Genomic DNA, 19,630 nt, shown 5'->3' with positions numbered 1-19,630 from the left:
CAATCCAGATCTTTCGCTAGAAGTACAAATGTTGACACTGAGCTTGTCGTACTTTTGTCGCATCATATGAAGTCTGGGTCTTTTAACCATGGTAATTCTTGGACACTATGGAGGGGAAAAAATAATCAATCAGAGGGATATACTCAGTGTCAGTGACAATGGATTCTCCCCTCTCCAGAACATCCTGGAGGCAATTTATTTGTGTGGCTGCCAAGAGCCAGCATCATCTCAACAACGGTTAAACATAACCAGAACAATAACAAACGTTTAAGAAACATATGCAAACTTAATAAATAGCTCCACCAGAGGTCCCTGGTTGGGCCTGTTGGCTGGACAAACCCCCACACACACATTGGCTGAAACCGCTTGTCCCGAGCGGGGTCTCGGTGAGCAGGAGCCTAACCTGGTAACACATGGCGCAAGGCTGGAGGGGGAGGGGACACACCCAGGATGGGGCACCAGCTCATCGCAAGGCACCCCAAGCTGGACTCAAACCCCAGACCCACCAGAGAGCAGACACAGGCCAAACCGGCCGCATCACCACACCCCCTAAACAAATCCAATTTATCAAAACTGTCATGGAGCCTGCTGTCCAGAGGATCAGTCACAGTTTTACAGTTTATGAAGCTGTAACTTATTAGTGGCTTAACGAATATTAAACATGGGGAAATAATGAAATGAGTCGCTGATGGACTTTCTACTACAGGCAGTCCCTGGGTTCCGAACATCCAACTCACTTAAAACTCGTAGTTACGAACCACCCCCCATAAAGCCTACTATATTAAAAATTCGACTTACATACAATGATTTATAATATCAAACAGGCACTACTTTGCTACATACATCTAAACATTGTGTGTCTACAGTGGTTCGTCGGCTCCTGAGCACGTGAGCCCAAGGTAGAACAAAGACTTGGACCACGTTGCTGTTAACAGTGTCTCGTGTGTTACTGTATTTGGCTTTAATTTTTTTTCTTTATCCTTCTAACTATGGCACCAAAGCATAAATCTGATGCAAGTGATGGTGATGTATCCAAGAAATGGAAAATGATCACTAAAGTGGAAATCATAAAGCAACTGGAAAACGGTGAAACACCAATGGACGCTGGAAAAGTGAACATTAAAGTTTCTTTGATTTGTTTTATACCTACACACACACACTCTCTCTCTCTCTCATAAATACAGTAGTAACATTTCTTACTATTATTATTATTATTATTATTATTATTATTACTGTATTGTTATATTAAAGATGTTTTAGTGTATCCGGAAGTGTTTCTTTAATGTTTTTTATGAATTGAAAGGTATATGATATACGATATACTAAGACAAACTGACGTTATATACCCATCATACCTAATTGTTCCGATTTACGTCAAAATCTGACTTAAAGGCAGACTGAGGACATAGAACTCGTTCGTAATCCGAGGACTCCCTGTATTGTCGAATACATAATGAAAATACATGTCAAAATACAGTGGTGTCATATTGATAGCAGGTTTCTATACAAAAACGTCTGTAGACTGGATTTTCAGAAAGATTTAATGCACTCTCAAAGCACTCACTTAAACAGAATTCAATGATCGATATAGAATGAAGAATTAAGACAGAATTAGACTTTCTGATTTTTGACTATGTTACCGTGGAAATACTTGCTTGACACACTCTTTGAATCAGGATTTATTAAGGATGTGCACTGCACTGAAAGGAAGGGTGCGAGTGCCATCGTGTGTACCTGGACACCATGAAGTCCAGCTACTCGCATTGCTCAACGAGTTCTCTCATTTTACATTATTTACATAATGGGCTGCACCGAGAAGAGCACAGTGGAGGCCTGCAGACCACATGGTTTCACCCTGTTGTACTCCACAAAAGGTCACAGAAAGATTTACCTTGATTGTACATCCTGCCTGAGGGAATTTACTGAGCATATCTGAAATGATATATCAGGTTGATGCAGCTCATTGCAATAATTTTAGGCAAGACATTTACCTATTTTCGGTATACGTCTGATGATTGTATAAATTACAAGACTGCAAAAAAAGAATGGCAAGGCAAAGACAGTAGCAGTACATATTGGCCTAATAGGAACTCGCAGCCATTCACACTGATTATATCTGATGACTGGATAACAGGTGCTTTATGAGTGCTCAACATTTTTTCATGTGCTCTTGGTTAATGAACTGTGTGTACAAACTAGTACACTGCATAAGGGAACATTGTTCACACTGCAAATTATCACAACCTTTAGGTACATCAACATCAGTGATCAGCCAAGGCCTTTCCCAAAGTCACCTGGTTTACCTACCTGGTTGCAATGAACCATCATTGTCAAGGCTGTGAAAAGTGAGAAGACCAGCAGGAGGATGCAAATTCTTGATCAGTGTTACTATTGCCATAGCAAGAGAAAGCGAGCCCTGTGCTTGTGTACTTTCCCCTTATTCCTAGTCCCTGTTCTTATGTTCTTGAGTTCATCAGTAAAAGTCCAAGTCTCCAAGTCCCGTGTCTCCCAAGTTCTCCGTACCCTTGCCCCAGAAAGTCCCTCAACCTCCTTGTCTATGTTCTTTGTGTTTTCAGACTTTTCAAGATCTCCAGTCTGCCAGTTGTGAAGTGTTAGTGCTTCCCATGTCTCGAAGTCCTAGCGTCCCAGCATCCCAGCATTCACCAGTAGCACCGTGTTCACAGTAAGCACCAACAGCACTGGGCCCATGAAAATAAACTTTGCACCTGCTCACAACTATTCCTATCTCTGATCAAGACAGAAATCATGAAACTTTCAGTATATGGCACTCCATTACTAAAGCAGAATGAGAATTCAAAGAACAGTCAATGACAGATGTAATACATTGTCTAAGTGTTCTGAGTGTGGAAAGCCAGAAGTTTATTATTCTTCATGCCTTTTGACTGGGAGGTTTTTTTTTCCTTTCCTCCATGGCCAGTTTGCTTACTTCATAGTCTTACTACCTAATACAGTTCTTTAAGAAATTTAATGTAATTTAGTTTATAGCTAACCTTTTAGTTGTTGTAATGTCTCCTGATTGTTTGTTCAGCACCCTGTGTCACTGTGTGAGAAGAGAGTTCTTGAAAAAAAATTGATTATTTTAGTTTAATTGAAGTAAACTTGTAGGTAGGAGCTGATACACTTGTATCGTTGGTCCGTTTCAGAATCAGAATCTGAATCAGAATCAGAATCAGAACAAGCTTTATTGCCAAGTATGTTCACACATACAAGGAATTTGTCTTGGTGACAGAAACTTCCACAGCGCAGACAGAATGACACTGACAAGACACAGATGAGAAGATAGAATATGTGAATAAAGGATAAAAAATATATAAAAATTTAAAGTACACAATATACAAAAAATTGTCACTAGACATAATATGTATGTACAGGTATGTTCTATACAAATGCAAGGGAATGTGAGTAAGATCCAACTTTATTATGATGTCACATATTATGTCAGATCCAACTATATTATGTTACGTTCGCTGGGAGAAGAAGAATTCAAGTGTCTCAGAAAGAGGCAGGCTAGGAGACACTGAAGACACTGGAGCATTTCATCCAGCTGCTACAGGTCCACGTTCCTGTGACCAGCTGAAAGAAAACTACAGGGAGCTGAATCAGAAAGGCTTTGTGTGGAAAGAGGGAGTGAATCCCTACGCTAAAGTACCTCTGCACTCACAAGGACGGCTTAACACAAATCTCATAATCCGAGTCGTGATGAATCAATGTGTGTGTTAAGAGGACAGCAATCAGTGAGTGAGGAGGTGACAAGGGAATGAATGTAGTGCAAAGCAGGTGTGAATATCAAGGACAAGTGGGGACAGGAAAGAGAAATGGAAAGACGGAGAGACTGACACTCAGGTGACAGCCATACTTGTAGAGAAGATGATGGGTTTTTAGGTATGTAAGCAAATTAGCAGTCAGCCAGTAGGTCACTCTGAGAGAGAGAGAGAGGGGGTGAGCGACGTGAGAGTGAGAGAGAGAGGGAGGGAGAATGGGCGAGAGAGCGACGTCAGTGTCTTTTTGAATTGAGAAGCTGTGTCCCACTGATTTTAATCCACCCTGAGCAGGAACCAAGAAAACAGCAATTGCTCCCTGAGGGAAGAAGAGGAAGAGCAGTTGTAGAAGGAGAGCAGAGAAAATAAGGAAGAAACAGCACTGACTACACTAGACCTTCTGTGAAAAAACTAAAATCACATACTGAAAATATTCAACTGAGGCAACCAAAATAAGATCTGCGAGATACTTTTTAATACTTTTGAGCTGAAAAGGGAAGATTAAACCTCACTTTCTACCTTTTATTCATCCCTTCATTCCTCCTGTTCCTTTCCCTCATCTTTCCTAAACCCCAACACACCACACGTCAGACAAGATGCCCACCAATGGGGTAAGCAAAGCCTTGAAACTCCAGTTTGGCCTCGTCAACCACGAGGGTCGTTACCTAACAGCTGAAACATTTGGCTTCAAGGTGAATGCATCGGCATCCAGTATGAAGAAGAAACAGATCTGGACACTAGAGCAGGATGATCAGGACGGCCAGGCAGTGTTCCTACGTAGCCACTTGGGTCGCTACCTGGCAGCTAACAAGGATGGCAAGGTGAGCTGCGAGGCAGAAGAAGCTGACGGTGACTGTCGTTTTCTGATCGCAGCGCAGTCAGATGGCCGTTGGGCCCTGCAGTCTGAGCCCCACCAGCGGTACTTTGGCGGCTCAGCAGACCGCCTCTCCTGTTTCAGCCAGGCTGCTGGTGAGTCTGAACTGTGGGCTGTGCACCTTGCGCTGCATCCGCAAGCCAACATGCTTTCCGTCAGCCGCAAGCGCTACGCGCACCTGGCTGTGGCTGAAGATGAAATTGCCGTGGACAACAACATCCCTTGGGGTGTGGATTCCCTGGTTACTCTGGTCTACCAGGATGGCAAGTACTGCCTGAAGACGTGTGACAACCGCTTTCTCAACCATGATGGCAAGTTGGTGAGGGTGGCTGGTCACGGCACAGACTACACTCTAGAGATCAGATCTGGGAAACTGACCTTTAAGGACTATGAAGGGAAGTACCTCTCACCCACAGGGCCCACTGGGACCCTGCGCTCTGGCCGCTGCTCTAAACCTGGTAAGGACGAGCTCTTTGACCTGGAGGAGAGTCACCCACAGGTGGTCTTCCAGGCCAGCAACCACAGATTTGTCTCCGTCAAACAAGGTAACTGCATATTTATGCTTTCTGGGGTCTTCTACATAATTTCTAGTCCCGGTCATTACCCTTTGATTATTTCTAGAATTTTTGTAAACATGATCCACTCAGTGATGAGTGCAACAGACATATTCTTATTCGTGTATACAAGGAGTGAAAAGTAGTGATTGATTATGACAGGTATAGTGAAGGAGTTTGGAGGCACAAATGCACCCACACATCACACACATACACTATTACATTGTATTTTAGAGATGAAGCCACTGAAAACACGTAGATAGTACTTTGAAATGACTGAGTTATAAACATCTGTACAGCTTTAGGGATCATTTTTATTGGTTGAGTTGTTTTGTGTTTACTCAAAAGCTGTTAGTGGAGGGAATTGCACACTTTTCATACAGCCACAATGTATTGTACTTGAACAGGTCATTTCCTTTCATTAAGGTACAAATTCTCCATAGTTATAAGTGTGTGGCTTAGCTCTCCCATAATGCTCTGGATGCCCTATTTGTGGGGATTTTATATATGGCAGCTCTTATCCTGGCCTCACACCCTGGGCTTTCACAGCAGGGTCCAGAGTCTTAGAGCCCGATGTGGACTTGACTAAGCTGGGATTGCCTGAGCACTGCTGGGAGAACTGGTCTTGTTCACTGTCTGGTTCCTCTTTAGGTACTTTAAGGTCATTACAGCTGGATAATCTCCTGACCTTTCCTGTAACTAGAAGCTTCAGTCAAGTTGTTCCTTTTCCATTTTGTGCTTGTATTTCCTGTCAAGGCCATGTTGTGAAATGCATGGCATTCGCTGAAAGCCTGTAGCTTTTGAAACAAATAAAACAATGTGGTATTCAAAAGCTAATTCCTAGAGATTCATGAGTTCTCATTGGTTCCCATAAGTTTCACTTTAAAAAATGTTTTGCGAAGACTTAGGAAATTATTGTCCAATATGGAAAAGTTGGGCTTCTTTTCAATTCCCTCTGGAAAATGCACATATATGCATATAAATACTTTTGTCATTTGCAATAATTTTCTAGTAAAAATCTGCAATATTGAGCAAAATTAGGTTAACGAGTGAAACAGATACAAAATTGGCAAATCATTTTTTAGAGTTCCTTCAGACCTGAAGCTAAACAATCTGTCCAGAATTACTAAGGTTTGTTTATAATCTCATCCCAAAAAATAATCTTGTCATCCCTCCTTTTCACAGTTGTGCTAAGGTATCACAATTATGCACTATTCTACTAGGTGTCTGTTTGTTAATTCTGGAAGCTGGGCACACAATTGAACACGGACACACTGTCTGAAACTGCTTGCCCCAAGCAGGGTCGCGGCAAACCAAAGCCTAACCCACCAACACAGGGCACAAGGCTGGAGGAGCAGGGGACACACCCAGGACAGGATGCAGGACTCGAAACCCAGACTCACCAGAGAGCGGGACCTGGCCAAGCCCACCATGCCACCGCACCCCCTTGCAAGAACAGAAAGTGAATAAAATTTGTTAGTATTCTTCATCAATAATGCAGTGCTGCCGACTTTGAGAGTCCCTAACAGAATCTCGTCAAAACCACTGACTTATTTTACACAACCCTTTGCTTGTTTTGATAATTGTTTAAATGAGGTTTCAGTCAAAGGAATCACTTACCTTATTGTAAGTCTTGCTCTTTATCATGGTTTCTTAAAACAGGGGAAAAAAGCATAAAACTCATCCACAAAGAAGGAGTAATTGAAAAGAAAGACTGAAGAACTGAAAGAAGGAAGACGATTGACGGACGTGGGAACAAGTTGGCTCTAAGAAGCTCCAAGGCATTGGCTCCTTTATTGGAAGAGCAATAGCCAGAAATAAAATATGAACAAAGTAATAGCCAAACAAGAGCACTATAGCACTATGTACCAGAGAAATAAAGCACACATTTTTTCCCTGAGGTTCAGAGAAGGTGCTGTGATGTCAAACTTCACTCATAGACACCATTATGGTTGTTTTTCTGGTAGGGGAGAGTACTAAACTGGATTACAAGTACTTTTTTTCACATGTCTTTGGGTTGCAAAAAACAGGAAGCGCATGCAAACTGCACAATTCAAACTTATACCCAAACAAGGAGCTGTAAGGCACTGGTGTTACCTGCTGCACCATTATTCCATAGCTGGATCAAGTCCTAGGAAGGTACCTGCTGGATTATCACTGCTTGACCTGAATTCATTCACTGAAATATACAGCTTTTTGAAAATACATAATTAAAAGTGATAAAAACATAGGTAAAACAATTAAATAGCACCAGTGACTTTTACATTTAACTGACTTTCAATGTTAAGCTACTTTACAATTATTTACTCATTTATACAGCTGAGCAATTCAAGGTAAATACCTTACTTGAGGGGATTACAGCCAGAATTGAGATTTGAACCTCCAACCTTTTGGTCCAAAGGCATACTAACCACTATATTGCCAGTTGTCCTGTTTAGGCAGCATAGTGGCACAGCAGGTACCCCTGCTGCCTCACATCACCTTGCATGTTTGGGCACAAGTTTGAACCATGTTCAGTCTGTGTGGAGTAGTACATGTTCTCCCCATGTCTGTGTGGGTTTCCTCCATGTCCTTCTGGTTTCCTCTCACTGTCCAAAGACATGAAGTTCAGGTTAACTAAGTGATGCTAAATTGCCCTGTCTGTCTGTGTGTGTATGTGTGTGTGGCTACCCTGTGATGGACTGGTATCCTCATTTGCCTGGTGTCTAGTGTTTTCAAGATAGGCACTGGACCTCCTTGACTGCTCCAACAATAAGCAGTTTCCAAATGAAAGAGTGAGTGAGTGTTTGGTCATAAAAAAAGAAGAAAAAAAAAAACAGTTTTATATGGTCATTTTTACAGTAAAAAAGCAATGACTTGCTCCACTTCTAGCTACTTAGTATGTGAAAATCTGGACCAGTAAGTCACTAAGACAGTTGACAGACAAGTGATGATTGGGCTGCCAGGTTTAAGAAAAACAAATTATGCCTGTAGATTATATATGATTATATATGAACACTTTAAAGTCTTATGAAAAACATTCCAAACGGACCTTGGTTAATATATTTCAAGTCCAGGAGTTGTGTTCTTCACTCTAGCAAGGAGCATTCTCACAATGTTTTGTAGATTTTCCTGCAATGTCTGTGCATGAAAATATGGTTTGGTTTTAACTTCTGCGTAACCCCACATAAGCACCTCTCACTTCCCTTCTTGGCAAGACAGGCACCTGCTAGAAAGTGAAAACCAAAAGAAATGCACAATTCACTTCCATCAAATGTCACCAGTCACTGAAAGTGACAAGGCAGTAATCCAGCTAATGGATTTACTTTATTCTGTCTGTAGGCCCACTTGAGATTATGAGAAGTACAGATGACTTGCAGTAGCACGCAGCCTATTCTTCTTAATTACTGGTGGCAATTACAGAAATTACTTCTTTGTTGGATTCAAATGATTGAGAGCAGTGAGGGCTGGCCCCAGTATTGGGACACAAACTATGCTAATGGGAGAGCTCTCAGCAGCACAACATCCATACAAGCAAGTGATCCATGAATGTGACATCCACTGCTTCTGAGCTCAGGAAGAACTGTTGACCTCTCAGTGTTGCTGGTTGGAAGGTCACATGGGTTTGCATTGGTCCAAACATGTACTGGAGGGACTCAGAAGAATAAGCCAGCAATATAACAATCCCAAGAGAGCAAACCAATGTTTGAGGATAGAGAATAAGAAGCACATGTCACCTTAAAATCAGTTATGAAGGTCTGAAATTCACTGCTGTTGGTCTCACCTTGTGATCCAAGTTTTGAGTTTTGCCTTGTGTTTCTCAGCACAGCTGAACCAAGAACTGGACATGTGGAAGCAGTACATTCATGAAATCATCTTCCCATTACATTTTATGCTAGATTAGTCCTACTATCAGACCATGGCTATGTGTGTCTTAAACTTAAAGACTTGTTTATATTATTATTATTATGATTGTGCTTTGTCAATAACTTTATAATGCTTATCTTTTTTCTATAACTGCACCTGCTAATGTTAAGTACCTTCTTCAAAAGTATTACAACATTAGTGGACAGGGTGGCTTAACTGGTAAACTTGAGGTTATTAGGTGGTGTTTCCAACCACTAAGTTACCTACTCATGGTTTTGTTGTTGTTTGTTAGCAACAGATGCTATCTTGATGTAAACGTCTAGCTCTTGGACTTCTCATTGGAAAAGTCACCCACCTGACAAGTCTTCGTACTGATTAGCAAAAACATTACATGCGTGGCTTTCTTTCCCTATTATTTTTGGTCTTGTCGTGCAGAGCATTATGGGGCAGCTCTATGAACCCCATGTCACTGGTAGGACTGGGCATTATAGCTGTGTCCCAGCATTCAACTTGGACCTTTACTGCCATGCGGAGACTGGATTGCAGCTGCCGAAGTTATTTGGATTATTATTCCTGTTTGTTTTGCTGGCTGAGACTTTTACTGTATGCTATTGAATGTCTCACCTATTTATAAATCTGTTCTCTTACTGTAACAGTTCAGATTTAATGTCTTGTTGCAATGAATGCAGGAACCTTCTGGCATTAAAATAATCAGAATTTTTATATTGTTCCAGTTGGCTGCTCACTTGGGAGGAACTGGGTGTTCTGTACAATTTGGTATGTCATGTATTTCAGTGAGAAGACAAAGTCCAAAATGTAAGACAACAATTTCAGTGGCCTGCTGGGTTTGGACAAAATGGTGTTTTGCCCTAAGAGATTTTTAAGGGACAGCATAGGCAAAGCTGCTTAGCACAGCCCACAGAGCAGCTTTTGCATCTCTCCACTGAGGGAATTACAGTCAGATATTGAGCAGGAGGGGGAAGGGATGGATTATTTCAGTAACAGGATTAGGCTACCAGTTGCTGAGTATTTCTTTGTGTATTTGTTGCTTCAATGAGCTTCCTGGGCATACCTCCTCACTTTAATGTGATTTCTTATTTTCTTAGAGCACTGAATGATTAAACAAGGAGGAAGATGCACTTAAAAACGGGAAGTGTTGCACAGAATCTGTGTATTATGATAATATGCATCATCAGTAGTACATGTATCTAAATGTTGATATTTTTGCCTTGGAAATGAGAGGATGCAAACCACTGTAGGCTTATATCATGCTGCTATAAACCTAAGACAAGGCTGTGAGACTGAAACTGGGACAGGACTAAGAAGACAGAGCTGACTTTACTGAAGTCATTTATTTTTTCATGCAGTTTGGAATTCATAGCTGTGTTTTCCTCAGTAAAAACTTACTTTAAATTCAGAAGTTTAAAAGAAGTTCCCAATTTCTCATTCCAGTTCTCTTCCTCTCTCTGCTCTGGGCATCTCCTGTTTGACGTTTTGCATTATTCAGATCCGACTTCTAAGGCTCCGGTCGGCTATTTTGCCTGGACAGTCCTGCCCTTTTAGATCAATTTTCTCTGAGGATCTGTGCTTTCCTAAAGCTGTGGGTCACAAAGAATGGACTTGTGGGTATTTCTCACACAACCAAGTACATGGCAAGAACTCTGGCTCCATCTTAATTAAACTCTTGAAAGATACTCTACAGGTTTTCTTCACCAAACTGTAAAGCAAGAAACACAGATGTTCAGAAAAAAAGTTTTTGCTGGATGTTTGTTCTTCCACATGACAGAGGTCTGTTTGTATGTGGATATTTACTGTTTGATATACTGAATATTCATATTTGTGTGCAAGAGTGTTTTTCTTGCTGACAGAGGATGCTCTGAAGTATGTTCACGTATGTTATACTAAGAGGACATTGCACGGATGTACTGTTAGTATTACTAGCGCTATACAGGTTAGATTGGGAGAGTTTACTGAGCGCTGAAATGGGTTTATCCTCAACAAAGTATAAGCACTGTCTTCAGCAGAAGATCTCTTTAGTTCACAGAGCCCATAGCACTGTAGGATATCCTTTGGTATTAAGGATCATTTCACATGTCCTGGAATTAGATGTTATGTGTCACCTCAGACAGACACAGATCTCCTTATCTTAAACAGACCAAGATTTGGACTCCAGCACAGTCCAGTAACATTGGAGATCCACTGCTTCATTAACTAGTCACCTGTGTTGGGTTAGCCTGCTGAGGCTTTGGAACTTTATTGATCTAAAAAGCTCTGTTTTACTTCTGTACACTGTAAACTTCAAGTTGTGTACTGAGGTATTTCCATTTGTGCTGCTTTGTCGCCCCAGGGGTGAGTGTTTCAGCTAATCAGGATAATGAGACAGATATGGAGACCTTCCAGATGGAGATTGACAAGGACAATAAGAAGTGCATGTTCAGGACCAATAGTGGCACCTACTGGACACTGGTCTCCCAAGGGGGCATCCAGTCTACAGCCACAGAAATGTAAGAATCCCCTTTCTGACTCAATTCCTACAGCCTATCCATCAGAAAGCCCCTAATCAATTGTTGATATGCGAGCACACAGTTACAGAAGGATGGGAACATACAAATTAGATATGGCAAAACACAGAAATGTTTGATTTTTTTTGATAAGGTCAATAATGCATGCCTGTAGCCTTATATTCCCTGAGGTTTTGGCTTCTAAAAAGTCGGTGTACCATCCTGTCCTACAGTTATAAATGTAATCCTTTATGTAGCTACTCACATGATATAAATATTTGTTATAGTTTAGAATAATGTAGAATAATGGTTAAATCTTTATGCAGCTACTTGTGTAATGTATATTGGTTCATATTGTGGAATGTGAGAAATTAACTGTGCTTTAGAATCATGTGTCTGCATCCAAGTCTCTCTTTCTGTTCATGTAATGCACTCATTGTATTTTTCTGCAAGATCTATGTTGCTTTGTAGAAAAGCATCTGCCAGATGAATGAATGTAATGTAAAATGTAAATGTATTCATATCACTTTTAAACATGAAAGGACCCCTTTTGATCCAGTGCTGCTCACTCAAGATTTTGCTGTTATCGCCTTCACTAATATGTAGAGCGGCAACCACCATGTTTGACATTGAATGGCTTGGGCGTCGGGTGGCCTTGAGGGCCAGCAATGGCAAGTACATCTCCACCAAGAAGAATGGCCAGCTGGCGGCTGTCAGCAGTATGCCAGGTAAGTACCCGGACACCACAAACCCCTTTCAGTAATTAGTGACGTTGAATGAATTCGGAGGGCCATGATAACAGGCAAGGTTTGGGACAGCAGGTAGTGTAGTGGTTAACAACACTTGTTAGGCTGAGGGCTCATGCAGCTATAGGACTTCTGAGAAATGTGTGCCAGCAAAATACGCATCTGTAAAAAAAGGTGAAACACTCTGGACAAAACTGATGACTAGGAAAAATACAACAATAGTACAAGAAATCAGCATAACAGGTCATTTCTTTCTGTGTTCTCTCTGTTTCAATCCCTCAGGGGAGGATGAGCAGTTCATGATGAAACTCATCAACCGACCCATCCTGATCCTGCGAGGTGAGAGTGGTTTTGTGTGCCATCACAAGAGCTCCAATACACTGGATGCCAACCGTTCTGTCTATGACATCTTCACGTTGCTGTTTAGTGATGGTGCCTACCACATCAAAGGTACGTGTGAGAGGAGTTTCAAAACCCCCTGGTCAATCTGCTCACAAACCACTGGAACTTTCCCTAAGATAATTTACAAAATTAGTTTGAATATTTGCCTGTGTTGCTCTTTTACACTTAGCTCCAGACATTCATCTGCCATTGAGAGCAATTGTATCTAAAGCACTGAACAATTTTCCCTTTTTATTCAGCCTCATATTATGAAAAATTAATTCAGGAAAAGGAACTTGTGTAAGAGCCCCTCCTGGGACTTGAATTGAAAAATTAAACTACTTATATTGAACCTTGGTCATACAAGAGGTCCCTGAAGACTTGTAATGATCAAACAATAATGTGAGAAGTCATTAAGTAATTTAAATCCTATTACACTGGTTAAGAAAACACTTATTACTGTAAGGTTAGAGGTTCAGAGCAGTGAAATGGTTCAATGGAGAGATGACTGTTCTGAAGAGGCTCCATTTAACTCCACATCAGGAAAACATTCCATTTTCCATAGCATAACAGCTTTGCTTCGTAAGCACTTTTGTTCTTGTAGATTTCTAAGGAATAACTCTTTGTCGTATTCCATAGGCAGTAGTGGAAAATTCTGGTACGTCTCCAACAGTGGCGTGGTGTGCACAGATGGGGACATGCCTGAAGACTTCTTCTTTGAGTTCCTGGAACATGGACGGGTGGGCATTAAGGGCAAGAATGGGAAGTACCTGAGAGGGGACCAAGGTGGAACACTGAAGGGAGATGCAGACAGTGTGGACATCTCTTCACTTTGGGAGTTTTGACCTCTGACCCCAGGTGGATGTCTGTGCCAGCTCTCAGCAAAAGCAGCTTAAACAGCAAAGATATTTTGGGAGGGGTTGATGGATTTCATGTCTATTCATAAGCGCAAAAGGTCTAATATAATGTGATTCTTAACATATTTATGTACATTTTGCAGCAAGCTCATGATGTAGTATTTACATTCATTGTTCATATTTCTCATATGAGACTATATGCCATTAAACCATGCTATGTTACAGACATTTAAAAAATTCAGAGACTTCAGCTACTTTAAATAAGAGTTGTAGTAATTAGTTCTTTGTTAAATTACTGCAGGACCTTGTCAAAAGATGACCTTGAGGGAACCATACTTATTATCCACATTCATTTGCACAGGCTTACGCTCCTTCCAAGTAAAACTGTTTTATCATAGCATTATCTGGAAGCAGAAATTATTCCATTGTCAAATCTGAGATCACAATGAATAAACACTGATGATAATTTGAGCCAGGGAAATAATCAGTCAGTTACAAATTGCAGAATCTGTTTACTAATCTGGTAAAAAATACAGGGAAAGAAGTCCTGGTCTTATTATAGGAGATTTTCCCTCCTTGGGGAACAACCATTTTGTGTCTGAAATGTCACACCGCAGAAATCTATTTCCTTTGGCATTATTAGTGCCCTCCACAGAACACTGGATATCTGTCACCACTAAGCAACTATCGGGTTTAGTAAAAGGCTGCAAGAGCTGCTGCAGTCTCCTTCCAAAGGGCCTTAAATGTCCTGGTATGCCCACAGATGAAACCCATCTCAACGCTCCATCACTCCATATTTTGCCAATCCAGATGTAGATGGAATTTATCACCGAGTTTAGGCTTCACAGTTAATTCTCATGCAGGTAACTGATATATAAGTACTACGATGAGCACAGAGGGTAGGTTTAGAGGCATTTCCTTTTTGCCATGAAAACAAAACCTCTGCATCTCTGCTAAAGAATGCTTCAAGAAAGGCTGATGGGAGATAAGTCAGCAATATAAGTGTGAATTATGTGTACTGTTTTCCCCTTTTAAAAAGCTTTTTAAAGAAGGAAAATGGCAATAAAATTAGCTCTCCTCAATGTTTTCATTACTTTGCCTATTTTTTCCACTTGCCTACTGTCAGACCATAACTGCGGGTACTGTACATAGGTTTCTTTCACTGAAATAAAAGAACAACTAAATATTAAGGAAACGCATTTCATACAGCATAACACTATCATCGGTTGCCTTAAAAACCGAACAAAGTTTGAGTGATTATTCGGTATATAAACTCACAGATGACATGATGCTTTAAGGAGCTTCAATGATTGTTGATATCAGTGAATATTTTCAACTTTCCTTTATATTAGAAAAAGCACAAAGAGCTTGTAAAGCCACCGAATGTTGGATCTGAACATAAAACCATCTTACCAAGACCCTGGTGCCTCAGCTACACAACCACATCCAAATGTACTTGTGTAAAAGATACATATATACATACATACATACATACATACATTCACACATACATAGTCTGAAGCCACTTGTCCCAAGCAGGGTTGCAGTGAGCTGGAGCCTAACACAGCAGCGTAGGGCACAGGAGGCAGGACCTTGTGGGGGGGGTACACAACCCAGACGGGACACCAGTCTATCACAAAGCACCCCAAGCAGGACTCAAACCCCAGACCCACCGGAGAGCAGGTCCTGGCCAAACCCGCTGCACCACTATACCCCCCCCCGTAATGCAACTGTCAACTAGAATACCAAGTGCAGGTTTCAAACAAAGTTTTTTCATCAAAAGTGAAAACACTAGTCTTAAAAATCATTAGGAGTAATTCTCAGCAGGAAAATACAGTCCATCCCTCAGACTATATTGGGGGACAGGATGCATTGTTTGTTGCATTGTGACGTTTTGTGTTTTCTAATTGTGTACAGTACGTACATGTTCACACAACTAGAAGCCAGTGCAATCTGCTAGGCGTGCTCTGATTGGCTGATATATAACGCGAGCTGTGATAGGTTTATATGCACACGTTGTATTTTTTATGAGATGTACGTCGCTTTAGAGAAAAGCGTCGGATAAATGAATACATGTAAATGTAGCCTAATGTAAATATGCATGGGGGCGCGTTTTGCAATGTTTGCGCGCGCACACACACACATATACACACACAGATATGTACATGTGCGTGTATATATTCTTATACATGTTTTATTATTTTGAAACCCCCGCATTTTCGTGTTTTCTTTTTTATCTTGATTCAGATTTTTTTTCCAGAAATGAATATATATATATATAAAAGCCGCTGTCCAATGTTTCCAAATCCGTTATTCCGCGGGTGGACTGTATTCCTTCTCACTTTGCCTTTGCTGTGTTTGCGGGGAAAAAAAAAAAAAAAAAACAATATAAGCTAGAAGTTTTCTGTGACATATACGTCTCTTTGGAGAAGGCATCTGCTAAATAAATGTAAATGTGTGTAAATATAAGTTTGTTTTAAAAACAATGTATTTTCTAATATTTTCAGAATTCGCTTATGTCCACAAGGTGGCAGAAAGTAAGCAAAAACTGCCACAAATTACTTCTTTTGGTGTTTTGTAGAAACAAGGCTGTGACGTTTACAGTCATCTGCAGTAAACGGTTATTTGTTTCGCTTTGGATTCCCCCAAAAACCCAAAAGACCTCTGGTTAATTGTTAAATATATTTGACGAATTACATTCAAAGCAGCCTGATGACACAGCAGTTTAGTGCTGGTTCCCTCACAGTGCCTGTGCTGTGTGTGTGTGTGTGTGTGTGTGTGGTTGTATGGACTGGGCTTCCAATCTTTCCAATCTGGTTTGTACCTTTGGGTCTAAACATTAACAGTTATGGATAGTGAATGAATGAACTTACGTCTACTTAAACCTGTAAATGCAGGGTTCACTAGGGTGTAGATTGGTTCATTCTAATGTTGGCACTAGATGGAGAGGGATATTTTAAAAACAGTTTATTAGGAAAATCAACTGCAAAAAAACTTCTAGGGAGAAGGCCACCCCCAAAAAAGAAGTTCTTCATCCTTCATCACAGCTCCCTTCCTCATACCAACCAATCACAGTAGTCTTTAAATGTGAAACACAAAGTCTATATGACAACCTAAATTGCAGATTCCATAATTCTGTAATTTTACAGTGCTACAGTGGCACAGCAAGTAGCACTGCTGTCTCACAGTGCCTGGGTGGTGTGAGAGAACACGGGTTCGATCCCTGCTCAGTCTATGTAGAGTTTGCATGTTCTCCCCCTGTCTGCATAGTAACATATACATAGTTCACAGAACAGTACACTATTGTAAGTCGCTTCGGAGAAAAGCATCTGCTAAGTGAATAAATGTAAGTTATAAACATGTTTGACTGAACTCAGTTAAATCTTGTATTGTGACGTGCATCTTGTATTTCTCTGAGATGTACATCACTTTGGAGAAAAGTGTCTGCTAAATGAATAAATGTAAAAGTGTAAATGTAAATCAAAACACCTTTTTAAACACGAATGCTCTTACATTTATATCACCCATAACTAATATAAAGAAAGGCTTTCAGAAATAAATCTTTCAGGAACCTCCATGAGTGAAAAAAGGGTAGATTTTTACTGGTACAAATACAAAAGGTAACATGAGTATTCATCCTAGGTGAGGTAAGTGAGGTCACACAAGTGACCCTCTGCACAGGGCACCAGAACCAGGTTAGTACGCTACAAGTGTGTGGACTGTCTTTACATTTATAAAACAGGAAAGTACTGTAATTTATCTTTGACGTGTCTTTTTCATTATCTTAATAAACTTCTGCGTGTCTTTACAATGAATGTACCTTATTTTACCTAGAATTTGAGCCTTTAGTTTCTTCCTGATTAGCACAACACCTTGAGCACTACGCTATCCTCCTACTTCTATTTTTTAGCTTTTTTATACATGCGCACTACTTTATAAACTGCTGTTCAGCAGAAGAATCAAAAGATGTGGAATTTCTGCAAAGCCTCTTTTTGAAAGACCAGTGTTTAAACCACAAGGTCACAAAATATATCAAGGCCCTTATACATCTCACCGTACGCCACACCTTGGCATCACACGTAATATTTTGTTATTTATAACAATGTCTCTGTTCAACCTTCTGCTAGTACCTTACCTGCTCACATCAACCCACATGAATCTGTTAACTGAAGAAACTGACAATACGCTAAAAATGTACTTTCAGTACATTTACAGGGGAATTCCACACTGATACTTCTTGAGGTGAATTTGTGAACCTGAGTATTGAACAACCCTCACCACACGTACCCACGTCCTTAACCATATGTACACTTGTCTTTTGGAGAGTCTGTATTTCAGAATGTAAGACATGAAGGAAGGCTTCCTACCCCAATACAGAGGTGTTACTAAATGCAACTAATTTAGCCACTCTGAAGTATCAAGAAAAGGATGCAGAGTTTACTTAAAGCTTGAACTTTTTATGACAAATTGATGACAGTCGATTTTTACTGCATTTGATCAGACTGCGTGGATTCTTAGCCTTACCCTGATAACAAAATTCCAACAGTAAAGTAAACAAATTTTACAGCTGGATTGCTTGTGCTGATGACCTAGGGACATCAGTAATGACTCATTAAATATTAATGAAATTGTGTGTAATTTCATGAATTTAATGCAAACGACAGAAGAACAGGTAATAGATGCAGAAATGTGTTTCATATATTGTTGCTGAAATTAAAATGTATGCGCCTATCAGAGGACAACCAAGGTGCTTGATTTAACATTAATCTTTCATTTCTAATTTGCATTCCCATGGTGCATGCATACATAGAAATAAGAGATGTGGAAACTAAAAAAATGTTCACTTTGACACATCAATACAAATAGCAGGCTTCCGAAAAGTAGCTGTAAGGGGTAGGGAAATGTCTTCAAGTGCATGTGGAGTCTATGAAATGCTACAGTTAATGTAAAAAATCCAGCTGTGCGTAAAGTGCTGCTTGAATGCATATGAACTCTGTAGAGGTGGTCATTAGCTTACATAAAATATTAAAATAAACTTATATAATCTAAATCTTAAATGTTAAAACAAATTTACATTTACATGATCATGTATTCATTTAGCAGACACTTTTCTCCAAAGCGACATATATGTCATAGAGAATACAATTTGTGCATAACATTTCATTAGGAGAAAAAGACATCATTGCAGATGTGTGACTGCAAACTAAGTACTGTTAGTTTACATAAAACTTTATCCAAATATTCACAATTTTAAATCACCTTCCTAGTATATAGACTATATAGATATACCTATAGTATAACCTATAGATATATAGCCTATATACATTTATGTTACATTACAGGAGTAGCTGCGTAAAGGTTTATCTGGGTCTGATCTTAAAGTGATAGTGCATGAACATTTACACATTACATGAACATAACAGATCATGGGCAAAGTTAGACTGGCAGGAAGAGGTGAGTTTTAAGATCTTACTACACACATGATTTCCACTAAAGCAACATATGTAATTGGTTATTGCACACCTATATCAGATGAGAAAGACAGCTTCTGATTCAATTACTTTTTTACATTAAACCTAAGGGACACAAGGGGTTTACATACTTTCAAGCAGCAGTATATACCCTTTGATGCCTTCTCAAGAAACTGACCTAATCTCTACTGTGTATTTAATTGTTACAGTTACTTATTTAGCAGATGCTTTTCTCCAGGGACTTCCAATGAACTCTATGTAGTTATCAGCTCACATACCTTATTCACTAAGGTGACTTACACTGCAAGATACACTACTTACAAGGGGTCACTCATCCATACATCAGTGGAACACACTCTGTTACTCACACACGTGTGAACCTGAACAGCATATGGGAAGCAACCAGAGCACCCGGAGGAAACCCACGCACACACAGGAGAGGGGATTGAACCCCCGTCCTCTCGCACCAGCCAGGTGCTGCGTGAGACAGCAGCACTACTCGCTGTGCCACCGACTGTGCCGCCCAGCCCTCTGAAGGCTGATTTATGAGAGTTATTTCTTAAAGTGTGAAGAATATTGCTTCAAAGAATATAAAGATTGCGGTAAATATTCAACACACGT

At 40.2% G+C, this 19,630-nt stretch overlaps 1 protein-coding gene across 1 annotated transcript; it reads left to right on the top strand.

Moving 5' to 3' along the window:
* Nucleotides 1–4,056: 4,056 nt before the first annotated feature.
* LOC108922526 (fascin-2-like) lies at nt 4,057–13,625 on the top strand. The gene is made up of 5 exons (XM_018732716.1): nt 4,057–5,198; nt 11,401–11,557; nt 12,161–12,282; nt 12,583–12,754; nt 13,325–13,625. Exons 1-5 carry the CDS (start codon nt 4,376–4,378, stop codon nt 13,524–13,526), a joined length of 1,476 nt encoding a protein of 491 aa, XP_018588232.1. The 5' UTR covers nt 4,057–4,375; the 3' UTR covers nt 13,527–13,625.
* Nucleotides 13,626–19,630: the final 6,005 nt, after the last annotated feature.

This window comes from Scleropages formosus, chromosome 3 (assembly GCF_900964775.1).
Source record: "Scleropages formosus chromosome 3, fSclFor1.1, whole genome shotgun sequence".
Lineage (NCBI taxonomy): Eukaryota > Metazoa > Chordata > Actinopteri > Osteoglossiformes > Osteoglossidae > Scleropages > Scleropages formosus.
This window is presented reverse-complemented; position numbering and strand designations above follow the sequence as displayed.